General features: G+C 37.6%; 1 protein-coding gene across 1 annotated transcript in view; it reads right to left on the minus strand.

Annotated features, from left to right (window-relative positions):
- Positions 1 to 3,907: 3,907 nt before the first annotated feature.
- Positions 3,908 to 16,332, minus strand: part of LOC107738946 (protein eva-1 homolog B-like) — a 19,166-nt gene continuing 6,741 nt past the window's right edge. The window contains exons 2-4 of the mRNA XM_016550870.1: positions 11,142 to 11,317; positions 5,566 to 5,697; positions 3,908 to 4,769 (exon numbers count right to left, since the gene is read on the minus strand). Coding sequence (XP_016406356.1) covers positions 4,348 to 4,769; positions 5,566 to 5,632 — 489 coding nt within the window. The 5' untranslated portion in view covers positions 5,633 to 5,697; positions 11,142 to 11,317 and the 3' untranslated portion in view covers positions 3,908 to 4,347. The remainder of the gene's footprint in view (positions 4,770 to 5,565; positions 5,698 to 11,141; positions 11,318 to 16,332) is intronic.

Consider the following 16,332-nt stretch of genomic DNA (forward strand, 5'->3'; position numbering starts at 1 on the left):
GCGGCAGCCCCAAGTGGACCCACGACATGTTCCAGGGCAATGCTGAAGAGCGAGACATGGAAGATGGAGGTGCAGAGCACAAAGACGACGACAAGTCTGGGGAAAACACTGCTTCCAAGCCATAGACTGATTCACATCATTAGTGTCTGTTCTTCTGTACTGTCTCTAGCTCAACGAGAGCCCTTGTGAGAAATGCATCCTTGTGTGTTCAGATGTTGGACTGTAAAGCCCCTAACGGTAGAGCCATGTCATTTATAGCAACAAACCATCTGCTATTATTTTTCTTTTTTTTCCGTTTATTTTCAGGGTTTGTCGGGGGTGATTGAAAATATAAATTCAGCCATCTGGTGACTGAAATTAATTCATTTTAATTTTAAAAGTGCAATAAATCTGTGCACTTGTGCCTTAGATTTAACTAGTTTTATGATTCCGTTTTTACTTTTTTTTTTTTTTTCCCAGTAGATTTCCCCCTTTTTTTGGAATTGCATGTAAATTAATTCATACATGCTGCAATCTTTTATATTTCTTCCCTTTCGGTGTACGGTTCAGTCTCATTGGAGCATATCCCTTGTGGACCAATACACTGTGTACTGGGCCGATTTTCTCCAGAAAATTGTCTGTTAAAAATGTACAGATTCATTCTTCCTAACCAATTGGTTCTCAGCTATATTTAACATCCAATTTAATTCATTTTCTTCCCTTAAATTATGCCACTAATGACAAAAAAATAGTCCACTTTGTGAAGCGTAAAACATTTTTTTTTTTTTTCTATTTTGAGCAACAACAAAAAAAGTCATGTTTTAGCTCATTATTCATCAGATTTTAAAGTGTAGATAATAATAGAACATGCAAGATAAAGCTTTTGATGCATTTATTGCATTGTGTTTATCAAAAATTGTAAAATAGTTCATGCTGCATGTTTAGATCATGTGGTTTTTCTTCCATTGATCTCTGTACGCTGTGCTGTAAGGATGTAACTGGGGGACTCGGCTGCTCTCTTTTCTGCTTTGTGACATTATTGTAATGCTGTGACTCAACGTGCTGTTAACATTTACAATCTGTTAGCTCTGTGCTTTCAGTCTCCATGGTGAATTTGAAATAAAACCTGTCTTCTGTTTGGTACACGTCATTTTGTTTGTTTCGAGTTGCATTGGCCTTGTAAGACGCATGGTTGGAACAGCTGCTCTCAACAGCTGGAGCCTTTTAGTGATTTTATGAAGAGGTAGTACTGATTACACAATGTGATGTGAGCTGTTTAATGGTTAAAATTCACAATTTGTATAATTTTGTTTGCTTAACTATGAACTGCTACAGGACTGTTTGTGTGTTTTTGCACATTTTAAAAGTTTCAGTGTGTCCAATCCTCCTGCTTCTAGTAATCCTGAAGACCATGATTAGCAGGTTCAGGTGTGTGTGATTAAGATTAGAGCTAAACTCTGTGTGAAGGAGGCCCTCCAGAAGCAGGATTGGACACTTTTGATTTAGAGCAACAGATGAGAAGCAGTAGAGTGCATTTAAGACTCTTAATTTGTGTTTTTCTGTTCATTTTTACGTTTGCAAAGAACATCCATTTGATGATGCTTCATACAGAATTGGAAGCCAAAAAATTTAAATGGGAATTTTTAAGAGTAAACGGCTAAATCATTATAGAGGGTTTGAAAGCATAAATGATTTCTGTACCTCCTATTATTTCTTCTGTAAAATGTGTTATTTGAGCTGTAAATTTGACTAAATTATCCATTTTGTTGGGCGACTACTGTTCTAAGTGGATTAACATGATGATAACGATAAAGAATTTTTAAAAAATCGTTATATGAGAATATGGAAGTTGACAACACTACTATAACAATGGGATACTCTGGAATCACTTTCATAATGATTTTTTTCCCCAGCTGATAAACAATAAAAACATGGATCCCCAATCAGATCAGAATCCACTAGACTTTAAAGATCTCAAGCCTTTAAAGCAGGGGTCACCAAACTGGGTCCTGGAGGGCCGCTGTCCTTCAGAGTGTAGAGTTTAACTTGCCTCGACACACCTGTCTGGAAGTTTCAAGTGTACTCTGAGTATACCTAGTAAGACCTTGATTGGCTGGTTCAGTTGTGTTTGATTGGGGTTGGAGCTAAACTCTGCAGGTCACCTGCCCTCCAGGACCCAGTTTGGAGACCCCTGCTTTAAAGCAACTGTATATACGTCGCAAAACTACACATTTCTTTCCTAGTTGTTTTAAAGCGGTAGTCGACATAACTGCACTGCGTGCTTATAAAAAACAATGTTACTGTGAGTTTGGTGTGGACCCTAATATACTTATCGTTCTTATTGTGAACATGCATTAATGGAAGGTGAAGGCTGCCTCTTCCTTTGCAATGTGTCTTCTCGACACGACTGCCACTTTCTCATTTATAATGCACTGAAACTGGGGGACTCGGCTGCTCTCTTTTCTGCTTTGTGACATTATTGTAATGCTGTGACTCAACGTGCTGTTAACATTTACAATCTGTTAGCTCTGTGCTTTCAGTCTCCATGGTGAATTTGAAATAAAACCTGTCTTCTGTTTGGTACACGTCATTTTGTTTGTTTCGAGTTGCATTGGCCTTGTAAGACGCATGGTTGGAACAGCTGCTCTCAACAGCTGGAGCCTTTTAGTGATTTTATGAAGAGGTAGTACTGATTACACAATGTGATGTGAGCTGTTTAATGGTTAAAATTCACAATTTGTATAATTTTGTTTGCTTAACTATGAACTGCTACAGGACTGTTTGTGTGTTTTTGCACATTTTAAAAGTTTCAGTGTGTCCAATCCTCCTGCTTCTAGTAATCCTGAAGACCATGATTAGCAGGTTCAGGTGTGTGTGATTAAGATTAGAGCTAAACTCTGTGTGAAGGAGGCCCTCCAGAAGCAGGATTGGACACTTTTGATTTAGAGCAACAGATGAGAAGCAGTAGAGTGCATTTAAGACTCTTAATTTGTGTTTTTCTGTTCATTTTTACGTTTGCAAAGAACATCCATTTGATGATGCTTCATACAGAATTGGAAGCCAAAAAATTTAAATGGGAATTTTTAAGAGTAAACGGCTAAATCATTATAGAGGGTTTGAAAGCATAAATGATTTCTGTACCTCCTATTATTTCTTCTGTAAAATGTGTTATTTGAGCTGTAAATTTGACTAAATTATCCATTTTGTTGGGCGACTACTGTTCTAAGTGGATTAACATGATGATAACGATAAAGAATTTTTAAAAAATCGTTATATGAGAATATGGAAGTTGACAACACTACTATAACAATGGGATACTCTGGAATCACTTTCATAATGATTTTTTTCCCCAGCTGATAAACAATAAAAACATGGATCCCCAATCAGATCAGAATCCACTAGACTTTAAAGATCTCAAGCCTTTAAAGCAGGGGTCACCAAACTGGGTCCTGGAGGGCCGCTGTCCTTCAGAGTGTAGAGTTTAACTTGCCTCGACACACCTGTCTGGAAGTTTCAAGTGTACTCTGAGTATACCTAGTAAGACCTTGATTGGCTGGTTCAGTTGTGTTTGATTGGGGTTGGAGCTAAACTCTGCAGGTCACCTGCCCTCCAGGACCCAGTTTGGAGACCCCTGCTTTAAAGCAACTGTATATACGTCGCAAAACTACACATTTCTTTCCTAGTTGTTTTAAAGCGGTAGTCGACATAACTGCACTGCGTGCTTATAAAAAACAATGTTACTGTGAGTTTGGTGTGGACCCTAATATACTTATCGTTCTTATTGTGAACATGCATTAATGGAAGGTGAAGGCTGCCTCTTCCTTTGCAATGTGTCTTCTCGACACGACTGCCACTTTCTCATTTATAATGCACTGAATTGGGTGAAAATGGTTTTATTTTCATTTAGAAAATACATACAGTATATATACAAACATTAAGTGCTAAAAATGTATTTATAGATATAAAAAATGCAAAACAAAAATGGATTCATTAAAACTTACTCATTTAGAAGACAGAAAACAGATAATGCAGATAAAATTAAACTTAAAAAATAAAGGTTCTGTACTGGCATCAGTTGCTCAGTGACGAACCTTTAACATCCATGGAAACTTTCCATTGCACTAAAGGTTCTTAGTGTGGAAAAATAATTCTTTAGATCATTAAAATGTTCTTCACATTAAGGAATTTTTTTTGTTTTAAGTTCTTTGATGGCATCGCTGTAAAATCTTCCTTTGGAAGCCTTATTTTTAAGAGTGTACAATCCTTACCATTTTAAAGGTACATTACACCCAAATCTATTGCACAGATAAATTTCCCGTGGCATTCCATATCTGCATGAAACAACTGCATCCAGTAGATAAAACGCTGCTAGTGATAGTGAACTCGTCCGAGTGTGCCTGCGCCCGTGACAAGTATATCCGGCTGTCCGTTCCTCCAGATCTCCCTGACGATCCGTTCTCTCTCCTCCAGTCTCCTGGCTCTTTCCAGCTCCTCCGCTGAAGCAAACACGTTCACACTCTTAATGGTTCCGTTCAACTGGGTCTGATCACTCATGGGACTCACTGTGACCACTGGGACTTCTAGGTCCTCATCTCCTTCCTCACTTTGGTCCTCTTCCTTGTCTTCCTCTTCCTCGCTGGATTCTTTCAGTCGTCTCTTGTCCGGTGAGGAGGGTGTTTTTGTTTTTGAACGCGGTCGGCAGGCGATGCCCAGTATGAGGAGGACCAGGGCCAGCAGAAGACCTGAACACACGCCCAACATGAAGTACAGCGCGAAGCTCTCCATGTTCTCTGTGTTCAAAGGAAAGGAAAATTGTCAAGAACATGTCCAAGTCATATTTTATATTAATATTAATAAATATATTAAACATTTTATTAAAATAAAAAGAATGTATTTTTCAGGGTCAGTAAGATATGTTTGATGCTTTTAATGCTTTTTAAAAGTCTTTTATGCTCACAAAGGCTTTTATCAAAAATACAGTAAAATCTGTATTATATTATTTTAATATTATTTTAATTTAAAATATATCTTTTTTTGCTCTAATGATCCTTCACAAAACATTCTGTTATGTTGATCTGGTGCTCTAGAAACATTACTTATTATTATCATCAATGTTGAGAAAACCATTACATTTATTTGGAATAGAAATCTTTTGTAACATTATAGATGTTTTTACTGTCACATTTGATCAAGTGAATGCATCCTCAGCAAAAATATGTGCATATATATATATATACACATTTCTACATTTCTAGTAAATTGAAGTTGCAATTTCAAGTAAATTTCTTGCATTTTCTAGACTGATTTGACACTGAAGAAAAATCTTAAACCCCAGAGAAAAAGAGAAAAGTCTTTAGGACCATTTAAGCCATTTCTCACGAAGTCAGAAGTGTGAAGCCAAATCAAACAGAACACTTAAGTCCATGGAATGGGTTGTTATTTTGTTCTTGGGGTCAGAAGTGTGACGGGGCACAAAGTTCAACAAAACCAACCCAAATCTATATAAAGTGCTAAGCCATATGCCTTACACTGCTTGATATCTTAACCTGGGCAGTAATGAGTTGTTTGTGTTGAATGCTCTTATACCTGTTATATGGGCGTATGTAGCCATGCTGTTGCTCAGCAGCTCCATGTCTTTGCGTATGGGGTTCATGTTGGCTTTATCGTATCTTTTGCTTTCTTCTCTACTTTATCTCACCTTGACCTTCAGCTTGACCCCTGTGGTAGAACAACATACATATAGTTCAGAGACAGCAGTGTCATATGTTTAAGAAAAAACCTGATACAAACGTTTGGGTGTTGTGGCTGGTGGCCTTTGCATCACTATGCAGTTGCTATGGTGTTTTAATTGGTTGCCGACTTGCTGTGCAGTTACTAGGGTGTTCTGGGTGGTTGCTTTGCAGTTACAATAGTGTTTTGAGTGGTTGCTAGTTCCTATGTGGTTATGGTGTTTTGAGTGGTTGTTATGATGTACTTATGTACTAAGTTGTTGCTAGGCCTAGGATATTTTGGGTGGTTGCTATGTGGCTGCTAGGGTGTTCCGGGTGGGTGGTTGCTATGTAGTTGCTTGGGTGTTGCTATGCGGTTGTTATGGTGTTGTGGGTGGTTGCTGTGCGGTTGCTAGGGTGTTCTGGGTGTTTGCTATGCAGTTGGTATGATGTTCAGAATAGTTGCTCGGAATGTATGTATGGTTGGTGGTTGCTATGTAGTTTTAGATGGTTGCTATGCAGTTGCTAGGGTGTTCCGGGTGGGTGGCTGCTATGTAGTTGCTTGGGTGTTGCTATGCGGTTGTTATGGTGTTGTGGGTGGTTGCTGTGCGGTTGCTAGGGTGTTCTGGGTGTTTGCTATGCAGTTGGTATGATGTTCAGAATAGTTGCTTGGAGGGTATGGTTTGTTGGTGGTTGCTATGGTGTATTAAGTGATTGCTGGGGTGTTTTAGATAGGTTTTAGATAGTTGCTATGCAGTTGCTAGGATGTTCCGGGTGGGTGGTTGCTATGTAGTTGCTTGGGTGTTGCTATGCGGTTGTTATGGTGTTCTGAGTGGTTGCTATGCGGTTGCTAGGGTGTTCTGGGTGTTTGCTATGCAGTTGGCAGAATAGTTACTATAGTTGCTCGGATTGTATGTATTTAAGTGATTGCTGGGGTGTTTTAGATGGTTGCTATGCAGTTGCTAGGGTGTTCCGGGTGGGTGGTTGCTATGTAGTTGCTTGGGTGTTGCTATGCGGTTGTTATGGTGTTGTGAGTGGTTGCTATGTGGTTGCTAGGGTGTTTACTATGCAGTTGGTATGATGTTCAGAATAGTTACTCAGATCGTGTGGTTTGTTGGTGGTTGCTATGGTGTATTAAGTGATTGCTGGGGTGTTTTAGATGGGTTTTAGATGGTTGCTATGCAGTTGCTAGGATGTTCCGGGTGGGTGGTTGCTATGTAGTTGCTTGGGTGTTGTTATGCGGTTGTTATGGTGTTCTGAGTAGTTGCTATGCGGTTGCTAGGGTGTTCTGGGTGTTTGCTATGCAGTTGGTATGATGTTCAGAATAGTTGCTCGGATTGGATGGCTTGTTGGTGGTTGCTATGTAGTTGCTTGGGTGTTGCTATGCGGTTGTTATGGTATTCTGAGTGGATGCTATGCGGTTGGTATGATGTTCAGAATAGTTGCTCAGATGGTATGGTTTGTTGGTGGTTGCTATGGTGTATTAAGTGATTGCTGGGGTGTTTTAGATGGTTGCTATGTAGTTGCTAGTCATCTAATTTTTAAAGTAAGTCATCTAATTTTTTTTCTTTAAGACTGGTCGTAACTCTTTAAAGTCAGTTAATCAAAAAAAGTCAGTTCTAATTTTAATCCAAAAACTAAGTCTGATTACCTCATGGCTAGCTAGTTGGTCAAACTAGTTTTTACGTTTATGCAACTGGCCCCTGATTAGTTGCTGATTTTAGGTAGGCTATCATTCATGTTCATAGCACAAACTGTGTTGAGTTCTATGCGAAGATTAATACTTAATGTTAGGGCTATTGAAAAACCAACAGTGATGCTTGCTTTAGCATTGCAAGAACAGCTAAAACAACATGCCCTTCTATGCATAACTAGACAAATAGGCTCTAACTTATTTATTTTGGACACTGAGGCTGAAATTGAGTTAACTGTGCCATTAAACAGCATTATATCAGTCTCTTTCCACACAGGCCATTTGTTACTGCTGTTGTTATTGCATTGACCCAGGTCTCACTCTTTGCTCCCAGACAGACTTTCCCATTTTTCCCACAGGAACCGAGATACTGTGAAGACATTCACATGCTGCTCGGGGTCTGCGTGGGACTCTTCCCTGGGAAACTGGGAAGGATCCAGCTTGTGTCACTCTATCCGAGATGGAAAAGAGGAGGGGGAGAATTAAAGCTGAACATCTGGATTTCCCAAGCTGGAGCCGGACGAGTCCTGGATGTGCGCTTGGCGAGAATCTCCTCCGGCCCAAGTAAAGAAACGATAAAAGCTTGAGACTATAAATGCGGTGACTCCCTGTGTGCGTCCACACCATAAAAACCGCAGACTCTGAGACCATGCCGAGATCACGGAAGAGGTGCCATGTTATTGTCTTCCTGTTTGTTTCCTCTTGGGGCCTGTAATTACAGTAAACTTTAATCTACGCCATCAAGGCCCAAAGTCTCAGCCGCCCTGATCCCTATCTGCCACGATCTTGGCAGAACAAGGGCACACATTTAAGTACACTTGAGTGAAGCACATTATGTTGACTGTGACTCTTTGTCTTTGTGCAGCATTCCATTGGTCAAAATGTCTACTAATTCTCCTCACAGATGCCTCAAGTAATGTTTTGCTGTTCAGAGGTTGCTGATCTTTCATAGCTCATTAACTTAATGTAGCTCTCATTTATGTGTAATTTCAATTATCGTTTCAGATGTCAATAATAATAAATACACACAATTAAGGCAGAGTAGGTATACAGAGTAAAGTACACCCCTTTTCTCTTTGCATCAGAAATCCCATAAGACAAAAATATCAAAATATGATCACAACATGTACTCAAATTTTTCTCATTAATTTTTACACAACTGAATTAGGATCATTATCAAATTATTATCATGATAATATATATATTTTTTAATTATATTGTTTTTTAATATGATTATCTAAATATTATTGAATATATAAAACTAATACTAATACTAATTATTATTATTAATTATAATATAATAATACAATATTATTAAATATAATAATAATAATAATAATGTGATGATTATTATAATTAGCCTATATAATATTATGTATTAATGTTTAATTATACAATATAATTCAATATAATTATAATTTACTATTAGTTAACAGCTGGTTAACAGTTGTTATTATTATTATTATTATTATTATTATTAGAAGCAGCAATAGTATTATATTGCATATATAGCAGCATTACATATTACATAATTAAATTATATTTTCTATACACACTGTAAATTAGAATACTTTATATAAACATAATTAGCATAAGAGCAAATTTAAACAATCAAATATTCATAATACTTAAAGTAATTAAATGTTTAAATGCAAGCAGGTGACTTGCTCTGCAGTCCTGTGAAGCCCCTCCAGTGTGGTTTAACAAACACAACCACATTCTCTCACATAAACAAATGACAAACAGGAACTAGGATACCAGGAATATGAGATTACACCAGGAGCTTGTAAACATTGTCAAGTCCTGCTCCAAGTACCAATTAGCGTGGGACGTACGCCACAAGTTCCAAAAATATTCCTGTTAGTGACACAGCATAGCAGACAGACTAAATGAGCTGTGAGTCATGGACAGTTCGACACAGGACAAAACATCTTGAACATACCATCTGACACCTGTCAGAGCCTTTCCCAGAAGAGCAAACCTGCAGAAGGGCATGTAGCAGCAGAACAGAACCCGCTGAGCTCAGGCTTTTCTGCATATTCCTCAATCAGCTCTAAGATCCAATCTTTAAGAGCATCTTTTTTTTCAAGAGGTATTACAGTCATATAATTAACAACATTAGCTGCCAAAAAGTGTTTTAATACATGTTTTCAGTGTTTTTGTTTATAGTCTATTCCAAGAGGTTTAAGTCTATAGTCATTTATAAAATGTAAGAAATTTGGTTTGCAAAGAGTTGCCGCCTTTTTATGTATATAGTATTTTCCTAATAAAATTAATAATTGCATAACATTGTTTTATCATAATCAAAGCAAACCAAACTATATTTTTATATATTTTTTATTAGTATTTCCTTAATGCTATGGTATTGTTATACGGCATTGTTGCTAGGTTGTTGCTATACCGTTTCTGTGCCGTGGGTGGTTGCTAGGGCGTTACTATGCAGTTTCTAAGATGTTGTGGGTATTTGCTAGCATTTTCTTGCAATGTAGTTGCTAGGGTATTGTGGGTGGTTGCTAGGTTGTTTCTACACATTTGCTAGGGTGTTGCTATGCAGTTGCTAATGAGTTGCTATGCAGTTTCTAGGCTGAAGTGAGTGATTGCTAGGTTGTTTATATGCAGTTACTGTGGGTGCTTGTTAGGGTGTTGCTTTACAGTTGCTAGGGTGTTGTGGGTGGTTGCTAGGGCATTGCTATGCAGTTGCTAAGGTGTTGTTATACAGTTTCTAAGATGTTGTGGGTCTTTGCTAGTGCACTGCAATGTAGCTGCTAGGGCGTTGTGGGTGGATGGTAGGGTGCTGTGGATGGTCGCTAGGGCATTGCTATACAGTTGCTAATGAGTTGCTATGCAATTTCTAGGTTGATGTGAGTGATTGCTAGGTTGTTTCTACGCAGTTACTGTGGGTGCTTGCTAGGGTGTTGTGGGTAGTTGCTAGTGTAACCCCTCTCTCCCCCGGGTCCGCTCCGCCGCACATCGTTCTCGCTCCGAGTGGGTCTCGAACCCGGGTCTCCGGCATGGGAGGCGGACGCACTAACAAGGAGGCTAAATGGCTACAGCCACTAGCGTCAGTCACTAGTGCGTCTCTTGAGATCAGGGGAGTGAGGTTTACCTTGCACAGCACCTACTCGCTGGCCTCCGTTACACTAGGGCATTGCTATGCAGTTGCTAGGGTGTTATGGGTGGTTGCTAGGGCATTGCTATGCAATTGTCAATGTGTTGCTGTGCAATTTCTAGGCTGTTGTAAGTGGTTGCTAGTTTTTTTCTATGCAGTTGCTGTGGGTGGTTGCTAGGCCATTGTTATGCATTTGCAAATATGTTGCTATGGTTTTGTGGGTGGTTGACGGCTTTGATATGCAGTTACTAGGGTCAGAAGAGTCCCCTAGTAACTGCATAGTCAGAAGAGTCCAACCTTAAGTCTCTGTGATATTCAGTTTTTTTTATATGATTTACAGTATATGGTGATATTCTGGGTTTTATATGGTTTATGTGTTGATATTCTGGTTTTTATATTGATATTAAGGTTTTCTGGCTGATATGACTAGAGTCACTCCTTCAATGTAAATCTGTGGGATTTTTCACCCAGTTATATTTTTTGGTAGACAAAAATCTCCAATTGGTTAAAAGTAACAGCAAGCGCTTAACTAAACTAATCCGGCCATATTACACTTTTATCTGATATCTGAACTATTTCACAAGCCAAAGATAGTTTTGATTTAGTTTTGGTTTTTATCCTTTTAACAAAAATAAAGTATATAATATCTTACCTTTTCTAACGAACCATCGTTTCTATCCAGATCGTCCTGGTGGGGGAAAGATGAGTCCCGTATCCAGAGGCGCAGTGACCTCATATACTGGCAGATGAAGTGGGAACACAAAACGCTGAGAGGTGCTTGAGCTCCAAACACACACTTTCTTTCTTTCTTTCTTTCTCTCTGTCTGTCTACTCACACATGTCTGTGCCTGACATCAGGAGAAGCAGCAGAAGCAGCCCTCTGTGCTCACACATACACAGCGGCTCTCTCACTGGGACCAGACCATAGGAAAGCAGTTTGGGCAGAGGGAGGTGTTTCCTGTCAGAGGGGAAAATAGAGTCAGGGAGGGACAAACGACATGAGACTAGAATTTACACCCTCGGGATGGCAGTGCGATCCAGGCCACATATCATGCCCGCTGGTCACCAGATCAGTGTGAACCTCCTCTTCAGGTCCACACATGTATATTTGAGTGTTGTGTGGGTGTGTAAACCACAGAAAAATATACACCTCTTTTTCTTTAAGCTCAGACAGACTATAGATGCTGTACTAAATGTAGCAGCTTAAATATAGTTTGAATGTATGGTCTAGTATTGTTTATACACTATATAGTGGCCTCAAAAATATTTTTTAATGCCAAGGACACCAAAATATGACGATCCCTTTGCGAAAGACCCTCTTTCAGATATATGAAGGCTGTATAAGTCAAGCCCCTTTTATACTGTAAGAAAAATAAAATGAAATTATGAAGATAATTGAAAAAAAAAACATTAAAGAATCGGTATTTATGTTGTACTAAACTATTTCTCAACAAATATTGTTCCAAATCAGTTTTACAAAAAAATACCATACAAACCCTAGTGAGTAGCTAATGGCGAGGAAAAACTAGAAAGATAGACAAAAGCAATATACTGTTCACTTACACTTTTTTTCTCTCTGATTTTTAAGCCACTCTTTTTAAATAAATAAATAAATCATGTATTTTGCTTCAAAAAACTAAATATCAAACATTTATTTATTTTTAGTAATTTCAAAGAAAGCACAAAAAAAAAAACATTTAACAAAAATAATAGTTTCAAATTTTCTCGCGCACACACACACACACACACACACACACACACACACACACACACACACACACATTATTGTTCAAAGTTTAATTAAATAAAATAAATTACACTAATATTTTTATTTAACACATGGATACATTACAGTGATCAATTGATCAAGTAAATACATATCATTCTATTTCAAATAAATGCTGTTCTTTTGAACTTTCTATTCATCAAAGAATCGAAAGTTCAAATGAAAAAGAAAGAGACTTTCTCAGTCTCAGTTTTCAACCTTGAAAATACAAGGAAATTAAAAAAAGGAGTAAAAAAAGGGACTAAAACTGGTTACAAATATGTTTCAATAGAAAACAATTAGTTGAAATTGCAATAATGTTTCACAATATTACTGTTTTTAGTGTATTTGTAATGCATGTGTAATTTTGAATTTTCTTCTAATTTTTCCCAAAATTAAGAATCTATATTGTGCCACTTTGCATTTCTGAGAACATTAAAATCTCTAAAACACCAGTTGATTAAAAGATGTTTTTGCACGATCAAGCCCTGCTCGCTTTCTCTTCAGAAAATAGTCTTAACAGTATTAATATTTATAAAGGGAGTCAAAATAAATGTCCTATACAGCATGCAGAGCTCAAAAGTAAGAAGTAGCCAATGTAAAACTCAACCCAGCCTCTTTCTGTTTCTGTTGGTCTTCACTTTCAACATTCAAACACTCCCCTAAATGATATCTCTTTCAACGTGTGCAGGCTTGAATAAGGCCGATCGCCCACCCTCTGGGACGGGCCACGTCGAGCATGCCAGAAAGCTCTCTTGTCTGTTGAGGGTTAACCCTGTGGGGTGGAACAGGAAATGTCTGCAGTGGTCACAGCACCTGCTGCTTCGGGCTACAGCTGGATTAAAAGAGCTCTTTGTGTTCCCGTTTGACGAGGGTTAAATACCTGAAGCGACTCAACTGTATGGCGTTCCAAGCCTAGCAACAGCCAGTGAAAACCTTTTATCTTTAATGGTACAGTGAACCATGCTCTTCAGATAAGTTGAGTCTGACAGAAATAAAAGGACATAATGTGGGCAACATACTCACTTGAGCAGGTGCATGCTGGGAAAATTTAGGATGTAGTAATGAGAGCTAAATGCAAGTTGAGTTGAATCACCCAGTGAGATTGAACACCTTGAACGCTGAGATGATCATGCACCAAATTTCCCAGCATGCACCAGCATTCAAACCCTTAAAAAGGATTTTTTTTCAATAATTGGGATTCAAGTTTCTTCATAAGCAACATGTGTAATTTTCATGTTGTGAGTTGATGATTATGTGGTCACTGAAAATCATGCGACCTCATACGCAATGCCAAAACATATGTAGCATTCTGCAAGCAAAATAATATTGTTCCAAAATAAGATGTAAAGTCTCTTGCCACATTGGCCACAAACTGAGACGAAAACAAAAGAATGAGACAATTTAGGAAACAAAAGCATTTGAATTCCTTCTGTTTGTTAGTCTAATCTGAAGGCTCGGGTTAAAGGAATGGTTCCCAATAAATTTTAAAAGTAAAACGGTGCCATTATTAAGGCATTTTTTACTTCAAACCGCTGCATCTGGCTAAAAAAAAACAAGTCCTATTGCTTTCACCAGTGAAAAGGTATTCTTATCTGAATAAAGGGAGAAGATCAAGCACCGTTTACAACCGCAAAACTGTTCTAAACAAATATGTTGGTGGATTTTGATGTGAGAAGACAACAGGGGATGGACTTATTTTATGTCATGGATTATGGACTCGTATTTAACCGGAGACAATGATTTAAAGTTAACATTTTAATGATGGATTTGTCTCTTACAGACATGCATCTTTTTGTTTTACAAGACATTAATTGATGGACTAGAGTGGTGTGGATTACTTCTGGATTATTACGATGTTTTTATCAGATGTTTGGACTCTCATTCTGACGGCACCCATTCACTGCAGAGGATCCATTGGTGAGCAAGTGATGTGAAGCTAAATTTCTCCAAATCTTTTCCGATATAGAGACAAACTCACCCTTGGATGGCCTGAGTAAATTTTCAGCACATTTTCATTTTTTGGTGAACTAGTACAAAATTAGAACTAATTTGTCAGCTCATTATACTGTATGACTATATGTAGAATTCAAGTTACTATGTATGTACTTGTATATCTTTATCCCCAACAGCTTGCCATGTTAGAAGATTCCTGTCCAATCCAATCTGGGACTGTTCTGTTAATTATTGATATGATCATGTGAAATTATCACCAATCCTGGGGCCCGTTTCAATAAGAAGGTTCAACCAACTCTGAGTTTAACACTGAACTCTGAGTTGACTTACCCTGAGATGGGAAACTCAGAGTTTTCGGTTTCAGAACGGCAGAACTGAGTTAGTTCAATCCACTCTGAGTAGGTTGACTCTGAGTTTAGCGCGTGCACCAAGACTATGAGAAGTCATGATCAATGGAGCACCGAAATTATGATTCACCATGGCAACAGCTCCCGACAAAAAGACGTCCGCATACTTCTGAGTCAGGTAGACTGAGTACAGTTGAGACACTTTCTGCTTTTTTCATCACTACACAAAAACTAGATGCTGAAATTAAGTGATTTTTCACATGATATTTCTTTTGCTTATGTACTAAAATATCATAAATTGATCATAGCCATAAGTAGTTTATATTTTCCACAATTAGCTCATAAATATAAGGTGCATTTTTGTCTCAACTGTACCCATATGGTGTACAGTTGAAACAGTACCATGGTCACCATGAGACACCCATTCACCCACATTACAAAATTACAGTTGTGCATTTAAAAAAAAAAATCTGATTTATTTATTTGCTTTATTTCATTCAGATTCAGTTAAACAAATAGGAACACATATTTAACACTAGAAAAGTTATGGCAAACAGTATAAATGTAAACATAACAGTAAAAATAACAATATACATACCCATATATTCTATAACCCTACCCCTAAATCTACCCATTACTCGAAACTTTCAGCATTTTTACATTTTTTAATCATTCTGTATGAATTATAAGCTTGTATCCTCATGGGGACCTAAAAAAATTTCCCTTAAGGTTCGAATTTACTGGTTTTACTATACTTGTGGGGACATTTGGTCCCCATAACGTAGTAATACCAGTACACAAACACACACGGCCTCTGAATATGCATTTTATTTTCTATGATTGAAATGTATATTTACTGTATACATAGCGACCTATAAAAGGTGTATTAACTGTACCCACTTTACCACCTTGTATTTTTCTTAAAATGCTATGTAATCCTTTTAACATTCATGTTAGAAAACATGTCCATTAATAATAGAGTATATCACAAATATCATTTTTTAACAGAATTTGCGTAGCGTGTGTGTAAATGTGCTTTTAACCTATTATCATAGCACTGTACAACTAAACAGCATGTGAAGCAATAGGACACCAATCCGGGAACAGTTGATACACTGTGCAGTTGATACTCGCACGTTTCTCTAGATGAAAAGACCTTGCATGGCACAATGTCATAAAATATGTCTATTTTTAGAGCACAGAGTAACGTTTGCAATGATATATTTTAAGTTTAACAATCATAAAAGAATAATAAGCTATTCATTGTGGAAATTACATGCATGGTGAAATGAAAATCTCACCTTGTAAAAAAAAACTTTTGCCGATATTTTCGGAGTGGAAAGACGCACACATTTCAAATTTCCCACGATCAAAGAGAACACTAATACGCATGTGTGGAGCAAAAATCACGGCTTGGGGTTCTTGTGTATGCAAGTTATTTAAGGTGTTCCAACTGTAGGCTACACATGTCTCAAATGTACTCAGTCTACCCTACGTAACTTAAATTCTTAATCACTGTTATAATATCAGAGGTGAAAACTGTACATTTTTGAACTAATGTTCATTTTAATGGTATCATGGCACAAAAAAAAAAAAAATTGGGCAGCCACTAAAAAATAAAAGTATAAAAACACAATTCAATCAAGGTTCATGGGTGTTGGCTACATGACTTTAAAGGGGTCATATGATGCTGCTAAAAAGAACATTATTTTGTGTATTTGGTGTAATGAAATGTGTTTATGAGGTTTAAGGTTCAAAAAACACATTATTTTCCA

Source organism: Sinocyclocheilus rhinocerous, unplaced genomic scaffold (assembly GCF_001515625.1).
Source record: "Sinocyclocheilus rhinocerous isolate Xijiao unplaced genomic scaffold, SAMN03320098_v1.1 scaffold2812, whole genome shotgun sequence".
Taxonomy (NCBI): domain Eukaryota; kingdom Metazoa; phylum Chordata; class Actinopteri; order Cypriniformes; family Cyprinidae; genus Sinocyclocheilus; species Sinocyclocheilus rhinocerous.